The 24,960-nt window shown below is 34.6% G+C and overlaps 1 protein-coding gene across 10 annotated transcripts; it reads right to left on the bottom strand.

Annotated features, from left to right (window-relative positions):
• Positions 1 to 9,654: 9,654 nt before the first annotated feature.
• Positions 9,655 to 24,954, bottom strand: LOC109541277. Of its 10 annotated transcripts, none has more exons than XR_007281393.1 (5): positions 24,743 to 24,954; positions 14,664 to 14,898; positions 14,440 to 14,613; positions 12,968 to 13,070; positions 9,655 to 10,950 (listed from the first exon to the last, which is right to left on the bottom strand). XR_007281393.1 is itself a non-coding variant. In XM_048666009.1 (3 exons), exon 1 carries the CDS (start codon positions 24,404 to 24,406, stop codon positions 22,556 to 22,558), a length of 1,851 nt encoding a protein of 616 aa, XP_048521966.1. In that variant the 5' UTR covers positions 24,407 to 24,736; the 3' UTR covers positions 9,655 to 10,950; positions 12,968 to 13,070; positions 21,617 to 22,555. The 10 variants fall into 10 exon arrangements, 2 of the variants coding, with proteins under 2 accessions (XP_048521966.1, XP_048521967.1); XR_007281392.1 differs by lacking the exon at positions 24,743 to 24,954 and adding an exon at positions 20,558 to 20,923 and having other exon boundaries at positions 14,664 to 20,485; XR_007281391.1 differs by lacking the exon at positions 24,743 to 24,954 and adding an exon at positions 20,386 to 20,922 and having other exon boundaries at positions 14,664 to 20,320.
• Between the last annotated feature and the right edge of the window lie 6 nt (positions 24,955 to 24,960).

Raw genomic sequence — 24,960 nt, 5'->3', positions numbered from 1 at the left:
AAGAGCACTTTTTTGGTATCAAAAATTTTCGTAATTTGAAGCAAAGATGGGAATTTTTCTTTTTGAATGCTTAAGTATTCCAATATGCTACCAATCTAACGTGGTATTTTTTCAAAATAATGCTTAATAGCAAAGTTGTAATTCGATTTTCAACTGTTAATATGTCCTAGAAATTTTCGAAAAAAAAATTTCAATATTTTTCTCGTACTCCCCAAGGGAGCGTCTATCACCCCTTAAAAGGAATGACGCCAATTTTGAATTGCCCTGTATTGGAATATTTTTGAAAAACAAGAAGCAATTTTGAACTATTTTATTAAGTGTTATTCAAAATATGAAAAATCTTATTGTTAGAGTTAGACCACTTTAAGAAGAACCAATAACAACAGAAAAAATGAACGTAGTAACATTATAGAATGAATCAACTAAAGGTCTTTACCAAAGGAGACTAGCCGAAAAACTTGATAGCATTTCTGAGAACATTAATAGCAGTTGGGAAATAATTAGAGAAAGCATAGAGAATGCCGCTAGAGAAGCGCTCGGCACACGAGAAATCAAAAGTAATTCAGATGGAACTTTCAATACAACACCGTGGTTTAGGAAAGAAATAAAAGAAAAATGTAAACAAAAAAGAGGCGTTTTTTTAAAACATACCAACAATACACAGAAACACGCAATGAAACCAAATCACTAATCCGAAAATTAACAAATGAGCATTGGGAAAGTTTTTAATGAGACTGGAGGGAGATTTTTATAGCACACAAGAAACGAGCACACAAAGGCACACAAAAGAAACCCATAAAATATCGGAAGAGAAATGGATAAAATATCTGACAAAGCTATTTGGCGGACCCAATGAAGAAAAAGTAAATGTAGAATCATATATATGACAACACGTAGAAGTTACTATAAATGAAGTTAAAACAGCCTAGATATCAATAAAAAACATAAAATCACCAGGACAAGACGGGCTAAGAATGAATTACTAAAATACGGAGGCGAAAAACTAACACAAATACTAACTAACAAATCTTATTCAGAACATTCTACCACAATGCAGAATCCCCGACAAATGGAAAAAAGTACAACAATTTTAATGTTTAAAAAGGGAGACAAACAAGAACCACCAAACTATAGAGGCATAAACTTGCTGGAAACTGCACATATACTAATGACCAAGGTTGTTACTAATAAGCTTAACTCTATTATTTCACTCTCAGAGGAACAACGGGGTTTCAGATCTGGAAGATCATGTGTGAATGCTGTATTTGTACTGAGACAGAGCACAAAAATCCATAGAATATAATAATCCGGCCTTTCTATGCTTTATTGACCTGAAAAAAGTATTCGATCGTGTAAAAATAGATGTTATAGTACACGTGTTATACAGAAGAGACATGCCCATCAATATAATCCAAATCATAGAAGACATTAACTACGGCACCAAAGTTAAGGCCCGCATTAATGTAAATTTAACAGGTGACATACCAATTAATGGTGGGATCGGGAAAGGCTATTCTCTAAGCCCATTTCTCTTCAATGTTATTATGGGTGAAATATTTAAAAAAAGTACGACTTGGCAACGGGTATTATCTGGGCGATACGGAAATAAAAATACTCTGCTCCGCGGAATACTCTGCTGCCGACGCCGTAATAGTTGCGGAAGGTGAAAACGATCTGCAGATATTAATTCACACTTTCTACACAACAGCAAACAAATATAACATGATAATCTCAACAGACAAAATAAAATGTATGACGACTTTAAAGGAGCCACTTAGATGTAAACTTGAAGTGAATGGAGAAGTAATCAAACAGGAAATGAAGCTCAAATACCTGGGCATAGAAATTACAAGTTATGAAAACGTAGAAGAGGAAGTACGAGAACAAGTAGATACAGCCAGCAAAGTATCACCTAAAGCAAGAAACAAAAACAAGCATTTACAAAGCTAGATTTACAAGATAAGACCCATCATGACTTATACAGCAGAAACAAGACGAGACACATCCGAAACAAAACAACTTCTAGAAACAACGGAGATGAAGATACTAAGGAGAATCACAGGGGAGACTTTCATGGAGAGAAAGGAGTGAGAACATTAGACAAGTGTGCAAAACGGAGAGCATTAATGATTGTAGATTCAGATTTAAAATATTAAAATTTGGCACCTTTTTGATAGAGGAACGGTTCCCGAATGTGCATAAGGCCGTTTAGCCCCGGTCGCTCACGCAGCCGCCCATAAAGGACACGCAACACGCGGAAATAGCGTTGGATTCGTGCGTGGTGAGTCTGCCTGACAAGACCCAAGAACCCATTTTTGCTAATAATATACTAGCTCGTATTGCTACAGATAAGTCACCAAATCAAGACGAAGTATAGGTCGGCCAAGAAAGAGGTGGAGTGCTAATCTGGATCGTGGCTAATAAAAATCGAAGAAAAAACAGTCCATAGGCCTACCATGACAGAGATAAGAAGAAGAGTATGATATATGACGACTTGAATATCTCTGATACTTGGTAATGAAACAAATACCAGTTTTTATAATAATATAATTTATTAGGTTTATAAAATCACAAAAGTTATCATACTATACATAGCAAGTTCACACATCAAACTCAAAAAATGTTTTAATTATATTGTAACAGTATCAACAAATATATTATGACATTCTGGAAAAAAATTCGTTATCAACAATTAAGAGCCCAAATTAACATAGATAATTTTCGATAGTTGAAGGGGGGGTAGTTCTACTTCCTTAAAGCAGAGGTTCCCAAACTGCTAGGTATAAAGTTTCGGCAAAGTGGAAAAACGTTTTTTGGGTGTTCAAATAAAGTTCAGCAGAAATCAACTTAAAAATCAAACCAAGTGTTCCGTTCAAATTTCTGAGTTTGCAAAGTGTTCCATAATCGAAAATGTTTGGGAAACCCTGCCTTAACGCTTTATGGACAATCCAAGCTAGTGATATACCGGGAAAGAAAAAGGGAATAATATGATATTGCATCTAAGTTACAAATTAAACCACTAAAATTAGTAAAAATATGAACACTAGACCATATATTAATAAATAATGTGTTGAAGGTAACATTCGAAGAACAATTTCTTTATCAATTCAATAACGAGTAATTTTTAACTCAAAATTAAATCTTTATAAAAAGAATAAATAAGAAACTCCGTGTCTACATGAAAGTTGTACTCACTCAAAAGCCTTGAAAATAAAGTGGGTCTAATGTAGATTAAAACTAAGACAAAATAGCGTCGAATAAAAATATCAATAAACATAAACTATAGCGCCATTTGACACCAATAAATTTAAAACTCTCACTAATCTGAAACTGTCTATATTTAACAATGACTCCATAGTCGATAAGATGTAACGTAATGATAAATATACAGGGTGTTTTTTTAGTGCGGGAGAGTCCATTATTTCCGTTGGTGTTGAACTTTCGTAAAATAGTTTCATATAAAAGATGTTGACGCACAAAGTGCGCACATTTTAAAAATATCTTATATGATACGATATATGTGAGTCTCAGAAAAGCGAGGCAAGATCAAAGTGTATTTTTAAATAGAACTACCCATTTTTCATTAGCTCATGGAATGCAGCTGAAACGCTACATATGATCCGTAAATTGTTTTTTGTTACTTGCGACGTTGGCAAATTATCGCCATTTTAGGAAGATATAGTTTATATACCGTGTGAAAATATCATGATTTTCGAGATACTGGAGATCTGTAACACATTTTTGTAGCATTACACAAAAAAAAACTTTTGGCTTTTAGTTTTGGTCGTGGTTGAAAATGGTTCATGGTTTGTCAAATTGGTTCATGGCTCAATAAAATTCAATGGTCGTGCTTCAAAAGCTTATTAAAAATTCTAAATCTATTCTTCGTATTTAGAAAACTTTATTTTAAAACACATTTCTTATAACTCCATTTCCATTATCTATCTTTTGCTTTTTACTGTAGTAAAGGATCGGTAGTTATCGCGATGACCAAAAGCACAAAATAGAGAACAATTCTTTTGAACTGAGGATTTCTTAAATAAGTTAAGCAATAAGAAATTTCCGAATAAGTAAATATTTATTTGACCGTACAATGTACAATGTTCCCAGTACATACATTCAATTCAACAATTCCGTTTATATGGGCTTCTGACGAAAATTAATAAAAAATATTATGCTAAATAACGCAAAAAACTGAACTCAAAGTAAATGTTCAAAGTGACCCTAATGCAGAATCTTTTCATTGAGAGATATGGAGCTTGGCTAATTTCCTACGCGGCTCTAAAAGCCTTTCTCGTAGTTCTTCGTCAGCGCCGGCTGGCCGTAAGTAAAGCTTTTGTTTCAGACCACCCTAATAAAGGCAATTTAATGGATTTAAATCTGGCGATCGTGGTGGCTACAAAATATATCCGACACGTCCAATTAAAGTATCGTGAAAGAAATCTGAAAATCGCCTGGTTAGATTATTTACATTGCCTCCACACCATAGAAAAAATGCCTTTCTTCATTCTCGAGAGGTGTACTACACAAATAATAATTAAAATTGAAAATATCATACAAAAAAAGATTATTTCATTTTTAACAGATTGGTAGATGCCAACTTTTGTAGTTAAGTAAGTAATGTATTGAAAACAATGTTTTTTTTGGAATATGTCGTTTCGAGTCAATAAATTGAAAGCGATATTATACTATGGTGGAAAAATTGTGCTTCTGTCAGCTAATTGGTACATAAATATTTCCGGAAGAATGGTGCTATTTTTGTGCTGATGGGCATCAAGATAGCTAGATATATATTCTTTGCTACAGTAGGACGCAAAGATAGATATTAGAAATGGAATATAAGTTTTAAGGAATATGTATTAAAATGGAAGTTTGTTTTGAGAAAAACATTTTTTGAGGAGCACAAAAATTAACAACTATTAATTAAACAAAAAAATATATTTGCTACTTAATGTTTCATAATCATAATAGCACGGATTATTAATCATTCATCATACATCATGATGTATGCTTGTATATTATGTATGCTTGCTTGATGTATGTCTTGGTCAATTTTCAAAACAGTGCAAATATTTTGTGCGGCGGTATTTTGCCCCACAATATCTAAATGTTTTGTGGCATTTTCTATAAGTGATAGTTTCCACATTAAGTTTTGATAATAAATTTATTCATTATATCAAAAAGAGCAACGTATATCAATTCGGAAAAAAGACATTCGATGAAGACGAAATTTTGTCAATCCAAATTGATCAATTTGAGGGAAAATACCCAAAGCAAATACGTTTATTATTTGGAACTATTAAACTGAGACAACGCCCGGGGCATTATGCTATAAAACAAAAATAATAAAATAAATTGAATCATACTTGTTAAACTCTGATGCGGTCCCGGAATAGTCTGATAAGAGTGAGTGAACTTTTATTGACCGCCTGGAACATTCACGACGTCATTTGGAACAGAGGCACTAACTGCAAGTATGCAGAAGCTGATGCACCAAAAGCATTGAAGAATAACCTGGATTTCATGATGGACGACTTAGATTTGGAAATATGTCGTAATGTGCAATAGTTTCAACATGATGCCGCTCTTCCACATAATTTTTCCCAAGTGCGGAATCCACTGGACGTAACATTTCCTGGTGCTTGGATTGGACGAAACGTCCCTATTAAATGACCATCTCGATCACCGGATCTTTCACCTTGGATTTCTTTTTTGGGGAACCGTAAAAAACCCAGTTTACAAAAACAAACATTCTAATTTAAAAGTACTTAAAGAATCTGTTGTTAGAGCATTTGAAAATATTGATGGCTGAGAAAAGCAACTTATTCAGTTTTAGAGCGTTGCAATGTTTGCATTGATAATAATGGTGGACTTGTCTTGTTAGAAACGTTCGAATAAAAAAAATGTCATTGTTTTTCTCGTACTCCCGAAGGGAGCCTCTATCACCCCTTAAAAGGAATGACGCCAATTTTGAATTACCCTGTATACATATTTAGGTGGGCATATGAATATCATAATAATATCCCTATATAACACCCCCCTATATAATAAGGAGGTGTGGACACAGTTGATCAATTATGCTCAAATTACAACTGTGCCAGAAACACCCAACGATGGCCGATGGTAGTATTTTATTCATGGCTAAATGTAGCTGGAACAAATTTTCTGGTAATATTTGGGTACAATAATCCGACTACCAAGTATGTACGTCGTGTCTTTTTGAACAATCTAGATATGTCTTTGATAGAACCACATTTACTCCTCCGAGTAACTACTCAGAGTATACCAAGAGAAATAAAAAACATAATTCGTAAAATTTGAAAAATCGAGGAACAGATACATGAAAGAGGCGACACATGCCAATGCAATGCTTCCAAAAAAAAACAGAAAAACTCGTTACTTTTGTAAAAAGTTCAATAAGTATATGTACCTACCGCATGTATTGATTCTTGTTCAGAAACTATGCTTCAGTAGTTTAGAAGATTCTGTTTCTGTATTTTGGTACCCTAGATAGTAATGTTTCATTTATTTAACTGTTAAAATTATTTTTAATGTGTTTAGCAATGTACACGTTTATAGGTCCTTTAAAAGTTATTATAAGTCACAGAAAACTACCTTGAAATGTAATAATTTCCTTTTAATCCGTTTTTGCCCGAGTATTTAAAATATTTTCTACTCGCATGTACCCAAATTTTAAAAACTTAAAATTGTATGTTTTTTTATTCATCGTATACCTCTAAATCATAATAAATGTGCACAAAACTCCCAAATTGTTTCTTGTCATTTTTGTGTTAATATACAATAATGCTCCAAATTTGGAACATCGGGAGCGAAAATCCATATGAAATATGTAATCATTTATTAAACCAGCAATTTTAAATAACAACTAAACATCAGTACATTTATGTTGACTGGATATGATACTTTTTGAAGCAAGTATCATGCAGATTGATGTTGAATTTCTCGCACTTTTTTGTTGTGTTCTTATGGCAGAACGCACATCTATTCTGTTTCAAAGCAGGCACAATCCAGTGATTTATCCCGTCATACCTAATATTGTCATGAACTCTCCCTTGCATTGGTTTTGAGTACGTGGGACGTCCCCGAGTAAATGAAGGAACTCCATATTTTTAAAACGGGCCTATTATCATTCCAACGTGTTACAGTTATTTGAGGCATTGTATCAGTTGAGCAAATCATAAGGTCTTCGAGGAGCTTTGTTTATGGCACTATAATACCTTAGACCACAGTTTTCGGTCCTATTCAAATTTACTGTTCCGGAATAACTTATTCAAAATTCCACTAAACGAAGAGAGGAACAATATCTGTCACCGTATATTTTGAAAGAGGTATCTTTTGGGAGATCATCTGATAATGTTATTACCACCGACCCCCCCAACCCCCAAATCCATATAAGGCCTATCAGCCTGTTTTCCTTGGTAAGGAATGTAGTTTATGAGATATCCTGCTGGTTCACACAAAGACCAGATTTTGAAGCCATACTGAATAGGTTTCCCTTTTATTAATTAGTTTGCCCCATGCCTCCCAAAATATGAAACCATGCTCTCATCCATGCATATTTTTCCAGAGATGTCCAGCCAAATATAATATGCTAATAAAACATTTCTTCTTCCGTAATGTTAAAGCTGTTAATACCTTTCTGCATCGCGTATAAGGTAAACATTTTCACTAACAAAGTACAAATTTCTTGGTCAAAAAATGACTCAAAACATACTACAGGATTTGGAAATTATATTCCTGTTTCTTTTTGGGTGGATCGAAAGGTATAAAAGATGGTTCTAAATCAACCTTTTTTGATTATTGGTAATTTTTTTAACATTTTGCTGCTTGGAAACCAATTGAGTTAGTGGAATGTTGTAATTTTTTTAGAAAAGTTTAGAAAAGTTACAACCTAAGAAATAATTATTTAACAAGAACAAAATACTTACTTTTTGGCCGCCATTGCAGTGCAATCTTCGAAATCACATTTCGCCACACCTGAGCCTATAGGAACCTATCCAAAAATGAACACTTTTGCTAGATAGGCACATGTAAACTGAACATGTCGAGACATGAATGCATCCAGCCCCAATTAAATAATTCGTTGGAGGAGCAGTTATAAACGCGCTCCAATATTGGAACACTGTTGTATTGTATATAACACATTGTAAAAATGGGTTAAACAATAAATGTTCTTATTCGGTTTGATGCAGAGTTTCATGTTATTTTGAAATATTTATTATAAAAAAGACAGTTTTATACCGCAGCAGATTCGGTTTGGGAGATCGATGCGGGAACTCATTTGTAGTTTCAGAATTTGACGCGGGTACCGCTGGGTTAAGTTGCAATAGCAGCCGTACAGCACAGGGACTTTCTTCATGGATTTTCTTAAAGTCTTTGTTTGCACACAAATGTAGACGTGTTGTGATTTCTTGGCAGGCTTCATTTTTATTTAGTGCAATCTTAATTTAAAAATTTTTAGGAAAATCGAGCAAAGGACTCGATTTTGCGTCCGGATTCTTGTCATAATCAGGTTAGGTAATCCGTAGCTCATAATGATGCGAGCAACGCACCATTACATTAGTTTAACACAAAATATCAGAGTCAAAGGGATCAAAATTTCACAAAAATCGGTCAAAAAAATTTAATTGAACGGCTGAATCGATAGCTCCAATTTAATTTAGTATGAAAAAGTCTCATGCATCAGGTTTTTTTCCTCGGATGAGACAGCTGATTTGTTTACGCCAATCGTCCAAACGAGTTGAAACGTGAAACTTGTCTTTTCGGAAAATATTTCCGCGCGAACAAGTTAAACAAAAATGTCGACAATATACAAACTGAAATCCAACTGCCAAGTAAAGCTATGAATGAAGTAAAGCAAAAGGGCCATTAAGCAAATTTTTATATCATCAGGTTGATTCTGAAATTTCGATTTTACATGAGGTTTTTTCGAAAAGCTGTCTGAACATTCAGTTCTTTTCAGGCAATAGTCGCAATACGTTACGTACGGAAATATAAAATATTTGCTGCCCTTATGGCAGATGCGGTAGTTTATCCTGATTGCTTATTACAGGATTAAAGTTTCCAATTCGGAATACATTTTTGTTGTGTGATTAAGTGTAGTGTGCACTTTTTGATGATTAATTGGTAAAAAATAAAGGATGGGGTACCAGCTTGCAGAACGCTGGTAAGAATTATCTAGAATCTATAAATCCCTTAGCTTGAGTTTAATGTTCGAAAAGCAATTGAAGTTTTATGGATTCTTTGCATTTCTCATTCTTTGCTGTGCTGCATTTTATAAATAGCTCTCGGCAGATTCATTGTTGTACTAAATAGATTTTCTTCATTTTTTCCAGGTGGCACCATTCAGGTTTCGATAAGTTTCGCATTTCTTTGGCTCTTGGTACATGTAGCGCTTTTAGTCCCATATTGTTGACTTGTATTTTATGACATTGTTGCGTGTCGAATTTATCCTCGTAAAACTATATAACATTCTTTTTTTCAATTTTGTTGTTTAAAAAGTAATTAACTCAATAAGTACAAATAATAACCAAGTTTTGGCACTAATTTATCATTATTATCGCTGCTGTTTCTTTTTAACCCCGAATTAGTTCCTATAAATATGATATATGACAGGAAATGAAAAAATACTAGTTTCTATCATAATATAATTTATAACTTTTCTAAAACCACAAACGATAACATATTCTACATAACAAGTTCACACAGCAAATTAAAAAAAGTGTTTTAATTACATTTGTGTGTATATTGCAACAATAGCCTAACAGTACCAATAAATGTATTATGATTTAACAACATGTCGTTATCAACAATTAGGAACCGAAATTACAATAGATAATTGTCGATAGTTGAATGGGGTTGTTTCACTTAAAGCTTTATTGATTCACACTAGTGATATGAAACATTCCGGGAAAGGAAAAGGGAAGAATAATATATTGCGCCTAAGTTACATGCAAGTTAAATAATGGAACAATTTCTTAATCAAGTTTAATCAAATCAATAAAAACGCATAATTTTGAAGTTGGAAAAAAATCTTTGTCAAAGGGTATATCTCTAAAATATTTATAAAAAGCAATTCTGGGTTTCAATGAGAGTTGCATGCACTCACAGGCCCCGAGAATTAAGTGGGTCTAATGCAGATTAAATCTAAGACGAAATAGCACTGAAAACAAATATCAAGAAATATAAACTATAGCAATACTTAACACCATTGCACTTAAAACTATCACTTATTACGCTGAAAAGTCCATACGTAGTAACCTAATAATTAATATGTAGTATTAAACATATTCATTTGCAGGATTAATTTATTGCTAATATGCAATATTAAACAAACTTAAAAGATTTGTTTGCATCATTAGCCAAATTGTTACAATCGAAAAAAGTGTATGTAAACTCTGTGGTTATACTAACGTGACTCTAATTCTCAGTAAATAGTGAGTATCATTATTAAAAAAAGTTGATTATAGGAGAATTCAGAACTGATGAGACAGATCAAGCATACACTCTTCATATATTTAAAAAAATGTAAAACCTTAATTCACCAAATATTGAACATTGTATTAAAATACTAAAGTTCGTCTTAAATTAAACATATTAAATAAGGAAGTTGCTATAGTTAGCTATATTCACACAACCTGTATGTTCACACAACCTGGTGATAAAACCGGGGAAAGAAAACAAATAAACCAGAGTTTTGCAGCACCTTTGAAGAGATATCATTGAAGAACGGTAATTAGGGAGGTAACATTAAAGAACGTCAGGGCCATTAAAACCATAATTTTAAAGTAATAAGGCATAAAAATAGCAATAGGTTAAATAGGTTTGGAAGCTGGAGGAGACTGGATAATTGAATTCCGCCTGTTTGTGGAATAGTGTGGTAAAACCCAGCCCCTGTCTAGTGTTGGGCGGTGAACATCCGGACTGAATCTGTGTTAAAATAAAAATATTTTTATTCGCAACTCATTCAGGACTGGTTTGGAACTGATCGCATGCGCGTAGAAGCATTGGGTATTCGCGGTAAAAAAATTACTTATTCTGAACCGAAAGTTCTATGTTCGTGGTACAGTAAGAACTGGTTCAGAACCCGTTCGTTACTGGTTCTGGCAGTTCTAGAATTAAAGTCAGTGGTTCTAACAAGCGCAGAACAAACAAAACATAGGGTTCGCGTCGGCATCGGGACTGGCTCCCGCATCATTATTTTTTTGCTTTATTAGCAGCACCTTGTCTCTATTGTTGAGAGATTGAACACTTTTGTTTGCGCCTACTTTTGATCGGCGGGTGGTACAATCAGCCCTGTGCTGTATCATAATGCTATTTTTAACGGCCACACGTTAAGCCGATTTAACAGTTCAGGATAACATTTTCGATAACGCAGCAACACAACCGAGGTGTGCTCTATCTCCGAGTTAACGTATGCGTTTCCGACCCAGTTATCTATCAAACAATATTGGAAGCATAAAGTGAGATGCCCTTATACGAATAGTCTATTAGTTAGGGAGAGAGTTAACATCAAACCATCAAAGCTTCTAAAACATATGCACCACATATGCACGTTTTGACCATTTGGGCCACCTACTACCCTACTTGTCTTTGTTTATGATTTGCATTCACTTTCAATTTCGTTCGTTCTTGTTCTTGACCTATCTTCTCAAACACTTTCAATGAAGCATGTACAGAAGAGGAACAAAAACAACTCGCAAACAATTTGAAAATTTAGTAGAGTTTGTGGAGAAAAATAAAGTTAAATAAAATATAATAATAAAATAAATTTCAAGACCATTTACTAATGGTTCTAATAAGGCTATCCTCATAAGACCACCAAAAGACATATTTTTGTTTAAAATTAAAAACAAATTATAGCTAAAACACAAAATTACGCTCTAATTAATCACAATTGTTTTATTTATTCCTCTGAGCTTAACTTTGAGGGACGCACGTTAAGTTCGATAGCGGCATGTGATTTGATGCTGTTATTCTGAACCGCTATTTCTCAATATAACGTTCGTCGATGGCGTACGCCTGTTATAATATAACGGTTTTACTGATACAACACACCAGTTTGAGCCACATAACGTGTTTGACGGATAACATGCACGTTAAAGTTAACGTGAGTGATACAGAACAGGGCTGAATGGGTGCACCTGCATTGCATTTCTTTTCCTAATTCAAATTTACGGCTTTATTTGTCTATTCAGCCTGAGAGTTAAAATGTTCGAAGCTGCAAGTGAACATATGTAGGCAATACCAAGCTTATTTTTACAAAAGCGTTCTGATCAAAATTACTTAATTAAATGCAATATACACATAAACAAACTTAATATTTCTATCTTATTTGAATTAATCAAAAACTGCCACTTTTCGCAACATATTATAAGAAACACATCAAATCCGATTTTCAAATTTCACCCGCGGCCTGACAAAACCTTATCATCTTTGTCTGAAAAAAAAACTCAAACTAAACTTGCGCGTAAAACTAAGTACTGTTTTTAATTTTTCTATTTTCAACTATCGCTCCATTCGTTAAGCTTAACATTGATTGATTTTTACGACTTGATAAGTGACTTTGCCAGAGATAAATTAAGAATTTTTTTACTGTATAATAATTTGCCAATCACTATTAAGTTTAAGAATTATTGAGTTTTCTATGTTTATCAGTTATTTTTGATCAGAACGCCAATGAAAAAATATACTTGGAATTGCCAACATGTGTTAGCAATTTTTCGCCTCATGGTGAATGGAAATTCTACTAAAAGGTGGTTCTAAAAGCGTTCGCGGAACTAAGGAATCAAGGATTGGTTCTGAACAGGTCCTGCACCGAGCTTGAACTTTAATTCTGTCCGTTACCGGTTCTGAACCGATCCTGAATCGCTACTGCGAATAAAGCTATTATATTCAGACTTTTTCAAACCGCGATGTTTATTTTTAAAGCAGTAATTTCACTTACCTTCTAGAAATGGAGCTAGTTGATGCTTTATCTAAATTATTATCAGATCCAGCATACTGTTACTACGTTTAATAAGAGCCGGGAATATTTTGTAACGAATGACCTAAAAAATACATAATGACGTAATGCAAGCAGTCTAAATCTGGTTAGTCTAAAAGTGGGTTTACACGCTGAAACCATCTACATAAACTTGATTGCACAAGCCAGATTTGAGCAAAATTGTATTTGTTAGAGAACTAACTAAATTGTTTTGCACTTTTGTGTTGTTGAAGAATGAGTATGACATGCTTTGAATTACAATAGCACTATTTTTTTATTGAATGCGTTTTACACAAATTGAATATAACTGACGCTTAAGTATGTGTATCTAAAAACATATTAAAATTTTTCCAAAAAGTAATTAATATTCCCACCTGCGTTTACACGCAACTATTTGCTTGTGCGATCGGGCTTGTGCAGGCCAATTTGCGCAAATAGCTTGAGCGTGTAACCGGCCCTTAATAGTATATGAGCAATGAGATTGGCCAAAAAAGTGGTGAAAGGTCCCAAAGTCGTTGAGAATTCACCAAAAACAAAATGGTGCAGGCATTCGTTCAAATATTTTTTCAACAAGGTTTATTGAGTGTTATTCCATAGCTTATACACAGGGAGTCCCGTAAACCTTCGACAACACTTCGCATGATGAAAGATCAATCCCGGACAAGTCAGAAAACTGTGTCTCACAACACACACATATAAATTATTACGGTTTTAGAGATATTGTCACTTATTTGAAAATCACTTGTTATTTCGTAGTCACCCTTATGGAACATCCCGCAGAAAATATTTTATTTGTATTTGAGTTTCGGGAATGGTTGTAGTTCAAAAGCAGTAGGATCAAATGATAGATAATAGAAATGAAATGTAAGTTGTAAGGAATACGTTTTAAAATCAAGGTTTTCCGAAAGGTGCTTTTGCCTAAACTACAACACAAAAATTTATTTGCTGCTTAATATTTCATAAGCGTAAAAGCACGGAATATTAACTGTTTTGCTCGACTTTCAAAAAGTGTAAATATATTCCAAAAGGCTTTAAAAAAGATTACCTCTGTCAGGTCAGACCTTTTATCAGTCGAGAATCGATGTAACGTTTACGGAACACCCTGTAAACGCAACATTTTTCACAATTTCATCAAAACATCAATATAAAAGTTATGAAATACCACCATTTAGGTATTCCGCTTTATCGTCAACGTTTTGAAGGATTTACTATTGATGACAGTTTCCACATTAAGTTTTGATAACAAATTCAGGCATTATATCGACAAGAGAAATAATTATCAGTTCGTAATAAAATACATCCAAAAAAGACAAATATCGGTCAATCCAAAACCCCGATTTGAGGAAAATACGCAAGGAAAAGACGTTTGTCTTTTATTTTGAATTCTTTAAAAAGCAGTTTTAATTAAAATACTAAACTAAATTGAATCATACTTGTTAAACTCTGATGCGGTCCGGAACATTCCGATAAGAGTGAGTCAAGTTTTGTTAACCGTCTGGAACATTCACGTAGTAATTTAGGAAAGGGCACTGCAAGCATACGGTTTATATCCTCTGGAACCACTGGTTGCTGGATTATGTTACGAAATATACGATGTAAAAAAGGTTCTGAAAAGTCCAATATTTCAACAACATAACACTAAAAATAATTTACTAACCTACTAGGAGCGTTTGGGCTTCGAAATGTCTTCAATAAAGCGAGCAATAATCAGGCTTTCAAAACTCTCTCATGATCTCTCTTTGTAAGTGTTTGCAAAGCTGAGTCTGCGCGGGTTTTTCTTTTCGTTGAATCTAGTGTAGAAGCTTTTCTTTTGATTCTATCAATAACCGGAGTCGTTTCGATGGTGAAAATCTGAACATGCAGACCATGAGTCGCGCGAGATATATTGGTCCCTAGGAGATAAATTATCGAACCATCATCGGTAGTCGCCAAGGATTTGCGATTTTAATTATTATTTTGCAAATCATCTTGAGCCTTTCCACCTATTCCTGCTGGCTGTTCTGAAACCGATCCACTTCTAGACGGTTGTAATTTGCTGACTCATTTCAGCTATGTTGTTTTGAAAAACTTTAACAGTTGTCCAATGGTAGATTGTCCAAATGTAAACTTCTCTTAACGAATTACGAACGAATTTACCGGCAACTTGGACTTACTATTCCCATTAGCAGCATATATCTGTTCCAACAAAAGGTTTTTTCATCATCGTAAGTGTTTTGGAAGTCTCTGACTTTATCCGGCAATAATATTTGAGTCGTTGATGTTTTCCAGCTTGAGGCACTTCACATGCAGATTTTGGCTTATATCCGAGTTCCTTCAGGCAGTCCTAATTTGCAGTAGTTTCGACCCCACAGCTAAATCTTATACCGATACTGCTATTATTTTTAAGCGCCTTATTGTTATTGTATTCCTAATGCTTCTTGTTCAGCTGATAAACTTAATATATCGTTCCCATTATCAAATTGTCCCCATTGCTCAATTAATTTAGCGAGATGTCCAGAAAAATGCCGAGGTAAACATGTTAAATGTAATTAATTGACCAACAGTAATTTCAAAGTTAATAACAGACTCAGCACCATACCATAAAATGATTATGTTAGTTATATTACCAATATCTTGCACCATATGAATAGATAAAGATTATAATATTTGAGTACTACATACATCAATTAAATCTCTAGTTTAAATTACTCAGCGTCTTGCTCAACGTGACTCTATTTCTAGGCTTTTTACTGCTTCAGGTCCAGCAATGCTCTCTGTTGGAAAAGCAGTATTAACAGCATTTTACTGACATTGCGTTTCAAACCTAGTTTGTAATGGATTAGTAACACACCAAGCCATAATTACATAAAAAAGAAATGGAAACTACTACTATGGTAGTTAATTTAGGCGATCAAATATATTTCACTAAAAAAAATAATGTTCGTGAAGCTAATATCAATGACTAAAGTCAATAGAGAACACTGAGAATTTCTCTAATAATATCTAGTTGACGTGCACGTGCTACTAATGCATCAACTTGCCGGTTCTTAAAATAGAGTAAAGGTAATGGAAGTAAGTGTTTTACTAATTTAATGCCGAGTACAATATCTATACGTGCCTCTGTATGGATATATTGATATTCTCGTAATGCCTTAACGAATACCTCAAAAATATTAGTAATTACTAAGCCCAAAATAAGCACATCTAAAATGATATAGGCTTGATAAGCGAGTACCTTATCCATGACTATTTTAAATAGTAGAGGAAGTATTAAAGCAAGCGATTTTAACATAAATAAAAATACGAATATTTCAAATAAAGGAGGACAATTTTTTCAAAAAGCTGGTATAAACCAAGTTATGTTAAACTCTGAGGTAGCGGATAGAATAATAACTTGGCTATTCCAACAACTACCAAGCTACTGCTTAGACTATAATTCAGTATTGGATTTAGATGGGTGTTGAATTAAACCATGAGTTTCAATCCTTTTCGCTAGCATTCGATACTCACCATCAGTTACAAGAAATACTACTCGTAAATCCTTATCTGTGAGCTTATCATACACTAGCTTTCGAGATTAAGTTTGACTTGATAAATTTTATTAAGCTTCTTGAGACCAGAACCAGCGAGGATACAATGCAGCTCTATAAAGAATGGGAACAACCCACGTTAGGGACATACAAAACTAGGGACAGCCATATGTCGAAATCTTCCAATCCTTGGTGCAACGGTGGTCCCACCTGATAGCGAGCTTAGGTTCGAAAGGAAATTTAAGGTGGAAATCCCAACAAGAGAAAGTTGGAAAACTAGGCCAGTTGTTGCCCGATAGGCGGTAAAATGTTGATACACCAACGACCTACGGGCGCCCATTATGGGATGTTCTGGGACATTTGTGTACCGGCAAGTCACCAACAGGGGAGAGTACTTTTTGCTGGGAAGCTGGACGACAGTGTTTCAGGCGGAATTGCATGCAATCCTCAAAGTTGCCCCAGATAGGGAAGTTACAGAGGTAGTTGTCGAGATCTACTCCAACAGCCAGGCTGCCCTCAGGGCACTCTCAAGTGTTAAAATGGGCAGTACACTGCTCCAGTATTGCTGAGATATCCTGAACAAGTGGCAGAACAGAAACAAGTAAACCTGGTGTGGATTCCGGTGTACATGGGGTTCGCAGGAAACGAGCGTGCCGATGCATTGGCAAGGATCGGACCTTCTGAGAGCCTGATAACTGTCGAACCTCACACGGTGTTAAGTAACCCACAGGTAGCAAGCACTTGAAATCACTGCGCTTTTAGAGCCACCACAGATATGGAGGAAAGCGGAAAGGTGTCGACAAACCACTGAGTTTATTGGAAGACCAGCTGATGCCAAGGCAATATCCAAATGGTTGATGTTAAGGAGTCGCTAGGCCCTGAGAACTCTGGTTGGGGTTATGACAGGCCACTGTGGCCGGAACAGACACCTACACCTTCTAGGAATGGGTGATAGTCCCGTGTGTTCACACTGTAATGGCGGAGCAAACATCATGCCTGCAAACATGATGTCGTCTACTAGGAGGCGCATCTTTGGGGCCTCTACAATGTCCCGCATCGAAGTGTCTTCTTTGGAGTAGAGACGGGCCTTTTAAGGCAAGGAGGGGATGATGGTGTGGGTGGCGAAGATGATCAGTAGAGGTGGGGATAGAAGGAGTAGCAATGGTGAAAATGGCCTTTAAGACCTACTCGCCGGACCCGTGCTGTCCCCCCACAATACGACTATTACTACTACTACTACTACTAGACCAGAAACAATATTTGGATAAAATGAAAATAGTACATCTTTGTAAAAAGTGTAGTAAAACTGACTACAAGCTAGAGTACTACGTACTATTGTCAACTTTAAAACTGCTTGAACAATTATGAATTGTACGGGTGTCCGGAAAATGTGCAACCAACGCTTATATAATTAATAATCTACAGCCGCGAGAATCATACTATTGATTCTCGCCTTATATAAATTTAATTTGAGTTTCGCTGTCTCCCATTTATAGAAAGACAGCGGGTGCACTTCTTACAACTTAAAGTATCTCTTCTCTTGGTTTAAGTTCTGCTTAAGTAGATTTATACTACTTCTAGCCTTCTAGCTCCCGATGATGGGGACTTACTTATGTGCCCAAAACATCACGAGCGTGTCCTCTTAAATTGGGGGTTCAATAAACTTATTGTGGAGAAGGCTGTGTGCTGTTCACCTTCACTCGTTTAATAATGCAAATTATCATACGTAATTCGTGTGCCAAATTTTAAAACTATCGGACAACTAACAAAAAATTCCTTCAATAAAATAATTTTTAAAATCTAAGGCCCATTGTCACCAGAAATAAGCGAAACGCAGTTTGACGAAACTAAGTTTATGTTAAACGCCGAAATTCACCAGCGCTTCGGTACGTTTCACAAACTGCGTTTATTGAAACGCAGTTTAAGAAACTGGAAACACTGGCATCGTTGCAAAAGTGAGAAATATTACGACCCTCATCGCAAAATCATCTTACTAAGGAAGCATTTGGGTCCATGACGTCAATAATCCGTTATCAAACCCAAACTTTCTGCTCGAACTAACCGTACAATTTTAAAGTTTGCTTTGTTTATGCACGGTTTGTGCATTCGTATATGGCTTATGACTATGGTATACACGTTTTTATTAGATTTTCTATTTGAAAAGTTACTTAAACAAGTAGAAAATTAGGTCCTGCGGACGCCCTTTCAGATCCTTTAGACAGACAGACAGTCACCATTACAGACGGGACAGACAAAGTACCTAATGAACAATAAAATATTCGTCGACTTATTAAAAATTAAGTTATAAACTGGCCTACGTGCCATTTCTATTTTATTATTTTCCAATCGACCGACAACAACAACAATTCTTTAGACAGTGAGGTTAGATCAAGTCTTTAAACGGCGTTTAAAGCTATAAACGCTCGAAATCGGCCAGTTCGTTTCTTTAAACGCGTTTAAGCACATACTAAGTTTAAGGTTCTGGTAAAACCCGTTTCGCACGTTAAACTGAGTTTCAGACGTTAAACTGGTTTAAGATCGCTTGGTGAAAAGCGGCCTAAATGTTTTGTTTAGTGGAATTCCCTATAGGTGATAGTTTCCAAATTAAGTTTTGACAATAATTTTATTCATTAAATCAAAAAGAGCAACGATGATCAATTAGGACAAACGAAATTTGGTATTGAAATGATTTTCATGGAGTTTTCAACAAAGTTTTACTGAGGATGGGCTTGTTAGCGTTCAGATCTCTATCAACAGATAATTTCCTCGGTAAGGTACACCTAGTGCGGTCATCAGACCGTCCCCTGTCAACTGGCTTCATTTCGGCTTCCTCGCTACTCTTCGAACTGAGGGTGCGTTGTAGAGATTTGTAGCGTTGTAGAGGTTGAGCATAACTTCAGCGGGAGATAGTTGGGCTTGTGGCTGCTTTTGGATTCGTCTGGATAGACTAGGGGTTATGTGTGACAGAGCAAATTGATTTTCTTCGCTGAAGTTCAGTTTTACGCGTAATGATATCTGACTCAGTGTAGTGGCTTTCATAACTTCTATACCAGTTTTGGTTTCAGTTAAATATGTTGCAGAAAGACTACTCGCGTCATACTCTTTAGCAACGCGATGATGTAGTATTGGGCTAATAATCAACCAAAAATTACATATAATACTAACGACGCTAATACTAACTACGTTAATATTTAGCAAAGCTAAACATTGCAGCAATAAACCTAATAATCATCATTATTTATAATATTAACATTAAAGCTGAATAATTTAAAAACTGACAAATTTGATCAAAGTTGGGTACGCGTGCTACAATTTGACCGTTTTATTGCTGCAAAAAACAATTTAACGGTAAAATCAGTAAATGACGATACAGTCTAGCAGGTAGTTCAGAATTAGTTTTGCTATCTAAATTAGTAAATGGTTTACTTCGCAAATAACAATACAGGGTGACTTAAAATTAGCGTCATTCCTCTGGAGGTATATGGGGGGTGTTTTAAGAGTACAGGCAAAATAGTGAAAACAATTAATCGTTAATAAAAAGGGGTATATTTGCAAAAAGCTAAAACAGAAGGATGGCAACAATGTTTTTGAAATTAATCTGCCTATTTAACTCTACGTTAATACATGTTGTTTTTTTATTACTACAAAATCTAGAAACCAAGAAAAGCAAAGAAAGATAAGTTACAATGAAATACTTTGAGGTTCGGATAACGTTGTCACATTGCGGTCAGTTCTGCCCACCTTTTTGGGGCAAATGAGTGGTATTAGGCATATGCAATCCGTCACAGCTGTCATCAAAAACATCCTGTTAAAGATTATGTGTCACTGACCAATATCGATCAAATAACATACAATTAAGTTTAAACTCACAAGAGAGGTTTGACGTTCTGCCCCGTTTAACTCCAACCAGGTCTTGGCAGCAGTCTGGGCTCACATTTTGAGCAGCTTCTCGTATTCGCTTAATTAACTCCTGCTCAATATGTACCGGGGTTGAGCAGATCAGATATATAATTTGTTATTGGGTCCTGTGTATCTTACAGACATGCAACATGGTAGGAATGTAGCTCTGCCTCGTGGGAGCTAAAGGGGCACTTATCCGATGGCTCAAAAAGGGTCAGTTGTCGTGCAATGCTTCGAGTACCCCTGAAGGCTCAGCTGCAATTATCTCCAATACCTGTTCCTCTAGGTCTGGAACCCGAGTATGTCAAGAACATACACTAACTTCGTCAATTCCTGGAGCCATTTATCCAGTGTCTCTAACCCTTGGCTGGTCTAACTTACTTACAGTTTCTGATTACGGTTACTGTGGCATTTACCGAGAACTAATCGCATATTCGCAAATTCGATGTTGCTGTACATTTTGTGAAAGGAGCTTCAAAGTAAGTCACAGTTTGATAAATGCTTGTTAGTATTGACAAAGGCTATCAACCTGTAACTATCTGTTAATGGCAAAAAACATCAGCGCCCCTTTGACTTTTTGTCAAAAAATTGTAGAAGCGTGTTTTTTACGCTATATGATCGCAAATTTTCTTTACAAACGGTCAAGTATTCCAATAGGCCACCAATGAAAGATGGGACATTTCAAAATAATACTTAATAACAAAGTTGACATTGGATCTTCAACTGTTAATATCTTCTAGAAATTTTCCAAAAAAAAAACTGCAATATTTTTCTCGTCCTCTCCAAGTGAGCCTGTATCACCCCTTAAAAGGAATGACGCCAGATTTGAATCACCCTGTATACTGGAGCAGTTATGGCAAGTGATAAAATAGCTAGTTCTAATACATGTAAAACAGATAGTCCTCTAATAACTAATACTTGGTTATTAACTTTTCAAGTAAATCGTTGCTTAGTTGTTTCTCACTTACTTTTTCTAAATTGTTTCCAGATGTATTATTTCGATCGACCACCTGACAAATTGCCAACAGAAAAATATTGCTTTACTTAATGTAAGTGTTATTATATAGTGTTATCTGCAACAAGTACAAACTAACGCCCTATAGTTACACTTTCTGCCAAGTTTGTGACGTAATATTTATTATGTTATTACCTCTTGAAAACGTTATAACATGTTACAACACAACAACAAAAATTTACTAACATCAATCTTCCAATATCCTTCTCTTGTTGGAGTTTCTGTGTGTTTTTTTTCAAGTAATAGCATCATTTTCACATAGCATCTCTAAATCGTAACCACCATTATCTTACACAGGGTACACATATTGACAATTATAGGCTAGACTGTGTATGATACAATTATTTCCTTTCCAAATTAATCTTCTACCCGCTAAACATCTTTTCGTTTCCGAAACGTTTGAGAAGCGTATATTAAAATCCCGAAACGTTTCAGTTACCTGCACTATATGTTTCAGAAATGTTTATGTAACTGCAAATGAAACTTTGCAGAAACGCTTCGTTGAAATGTTACTGAAGCGTTACGCTATACGTTATTTAAACGTTGCAAATAAATATTTTGTAACATTATACATGGTGTATCTACGAAGAGTGCAAATATTTTAATTGGTGGAACATAATGGCTCTAGAAACCGAACTATAGGATTGTCCCTGCTTCGAGGACAAAAATGTACCACCAGTTAAAATATTTGTACTCATCAAGGAATCACTTATACAGTTTCATGATTCTATAACGTTTTCATAAAAATATTTGCAGAACATTTTAATCTAACTTGTTTCAAAATGTTTTAAATTTACAATTCACAGGCTCGAAAATATTATTTTTGTCCTCGAAGCAGGGCAATCCCCTAGTTCTGCTTCTAGGGCCATTATGTACCACCAATTAAAATATTTGCACTATTCAAAGATGTACCATGTATAATGTTACAAAATATTTATTTGCAACGTTTAAATAACGTCTAGCGCAACGCTTCAGTAACATTTCAACGAAACATTTCTGTAATGTTATATAGAAAAATTTTTTGGCGGGTTACGGTGCATTTGCTTAAACAAAGATAACAAACTACAGCACCACTTCCGTGGCAACGTAGATCTAGAATAAACGCTATTATGTTTCTGCATTTTCTCAATCACTTGCATATTCTCTTTCTCTTACTAGAGCTAGGATAGACTTTTTGGTATCACAGTCATATTTTTTAGCAAATTCCATAATTTCTTTAGCATCATTATTCCGCATCTTATAGGCCCATGCATCAATGATATTATTAAAATAAATCATTGCCCTACTCTTTAAATTATTTAGCCTAGAAACAAATATTGGTTCATTCTTAAGCATATACTGGTTCCCTATGGCTTGTTCAATCTGGCTCACAAAAATTAATATTTTAGGAGATTTTTTTTCCATTTTATCATATAGTGCCTCATAGCTTATCACCCTATCTGAAAACCAAGGTAGCTGTGCTATAAAATTTATTATATTGTCAAAATTATTCAGTTGACCATAATTAGTATATGCCTGATCTATAATATAATGTAATAGATGACCATTACCAAAATCATTTAGTTTTTGAAATTTACTTACAGCTGTTTTAATGTGCCCATGGCCGATTTCTGAAATACAATTTCCTTCTATTTCTTGCGCTAATTCTACTTTTAAACTGTTTAATAATCTTCTTAATAGTTGAAAATCTTTGATTAATTCATTTAATATCTGCTGATATTCTTGTGAAACTTGCTGTCTTATTTTATCACTCATGTTTTGAAATTGTGCATGTAAATCATTATAAGCATTGTCTAACTTAGTATATGATGTTAATAAAATTTTATTTTCAGTTGCTTGTAGAAATCCATTTTTAAAATGATTAACTCCACACTGTATTAATTGGATTAATTCATCACAACTACTAGTATTAACAGTATTTAATTCACAATTGCTATCTCTTGGAGTATTAACATTTGACAATGTATCATTTATCGTATTTTGAAGTTCAACTAGCTTATCTTTTGATACATTGCAGTTTTGACGTTGACTAAATGGAAAAGATGCTCTGATTACACGAAATAACATCGTTTGATTAGATTTCGCTTCCAATAATTCAGTATTCACATTTGCACTAAATATTTCTATGAGTGCAAGCAAATCATCATTGATCTTATCAAACTGATTCAATATCTCCTGTTTCAATTCCTGTTTAATTACCATGTATTGATCAAATTCAGAACCAGCACTGACGTTGAATGGTAATGTAAATATTTCTGTGCTGTTCGTGTAACCTTTATTCTCAAAAGTTATTGTTTCTCGGGCGGATTTATTGTCTAAAGTAGATGACCAACGCTCCATGGGTGTAGGTAATGTTTTAAAGTCTAATAATGTTGTATTATTAGTAAATGTTCGGTTCACTCTTTCTAATGTATCTAATAAATTAGACCGATTGGCTAAGCCTATTCTGAGTCTAGAATGCTGTTGAGTTACATGAGTTTCTAGTGCTTGAGCAACTGTCACTTGAGTAGCTAATCCTAATGTAATTAATTTACCAGCATGCTCGCATAATAATTTCCACAAATTACGTATGGATCGATTCCATGTTTTCTTCTCTTCTTTTCTTTCATTCGATGGGGTATCTGTTGTAACATGTCTTTTGATAACTGGTGGTGGTAACAGTGACTGAGTATTGTAACATTCTTGTAACCAATTCTGATGTCTGACATAAGATTTATGTGCCATTAATGGTTTGTAATAACTCAATATTTTTTTTAAGGGTGTTGGTGTTAATGAGTTCTGAGATGACTCTGAATGATGTTGAATTAAGAATAAAACATCACCTTGTAAACATTCTGCTAATAATGCTGGTTGCTTTTTCAGCTCAGATCGAAATCCAGATCTTGCTTTTTCAATAATTATTATGTATTGCTCATTATTAGAAACAACTTGTTTTAAGCGGTCTAATCCTTTTTCATAAGATTGTGGAGAAAGCATATATTTACCAACAATACCTTGCAGATAAATCAATTGGTCTTCTAGTACCAATTTATCTTGTGGTAAGTCAGCTATTATTTGATCCTTTACCTTATCAATTTTTGTTAATACTACATTATTCTGTATTGGCAGAGATTTTTGTTGTTCTGTGAATTCAAATGCGAATTGTTCTTTAAGTGATTCTAATCTCTCGTTAAATATTCCTTGCCACAGATATTTATCAAAATAATTTACTTTCGTAAGATCCTTAGAGAAATGGCTTTGTGGAAGTGTGTTAATACCTTGCCAAAACCATCGAGATAGCTTACTTTCTATAGGTTGTATAAAATTACTTACCATATTACCAACACTATGTTGCCATGATAAAGTTGCTGGCATGGACGCCATGTTAGGATTAGTGAAGTAAGAACTGGATTGTGTATATATAGTGCTACTTGGATGATTATAATCGTTCATTGTAACCCCTATAATTAATTATTTACTAAGCCAAACCCTTGATAGGTGTTTTATGTGTAAATTCTTGATTCTGATAAAATTAACGTTTCTTTAATTGT

Source organism: Dendroctonus ponderosae, unplaced genomic scaffold (genome assembly GCF_020466585.1).
Source record: "Dendroctonus ponderosae isolate FM_Combo_2020 unplaced genomic scaffold, Dpon_F_20191213v2 Dpon_F_20191213_4, whole genome shotgun sequence".
Taxonomy (NCBI): Eukaryota; Metazoa; Arthropoda; class Insecta; order Coleoptera; family Curculionidae; genus Dendroctonus; species Dendroctonus ponderosae.
Note: the sequence above shows the minus strand (reverse complement) of the source record. Positions and strands in the feature narration are given on the sequence as shown.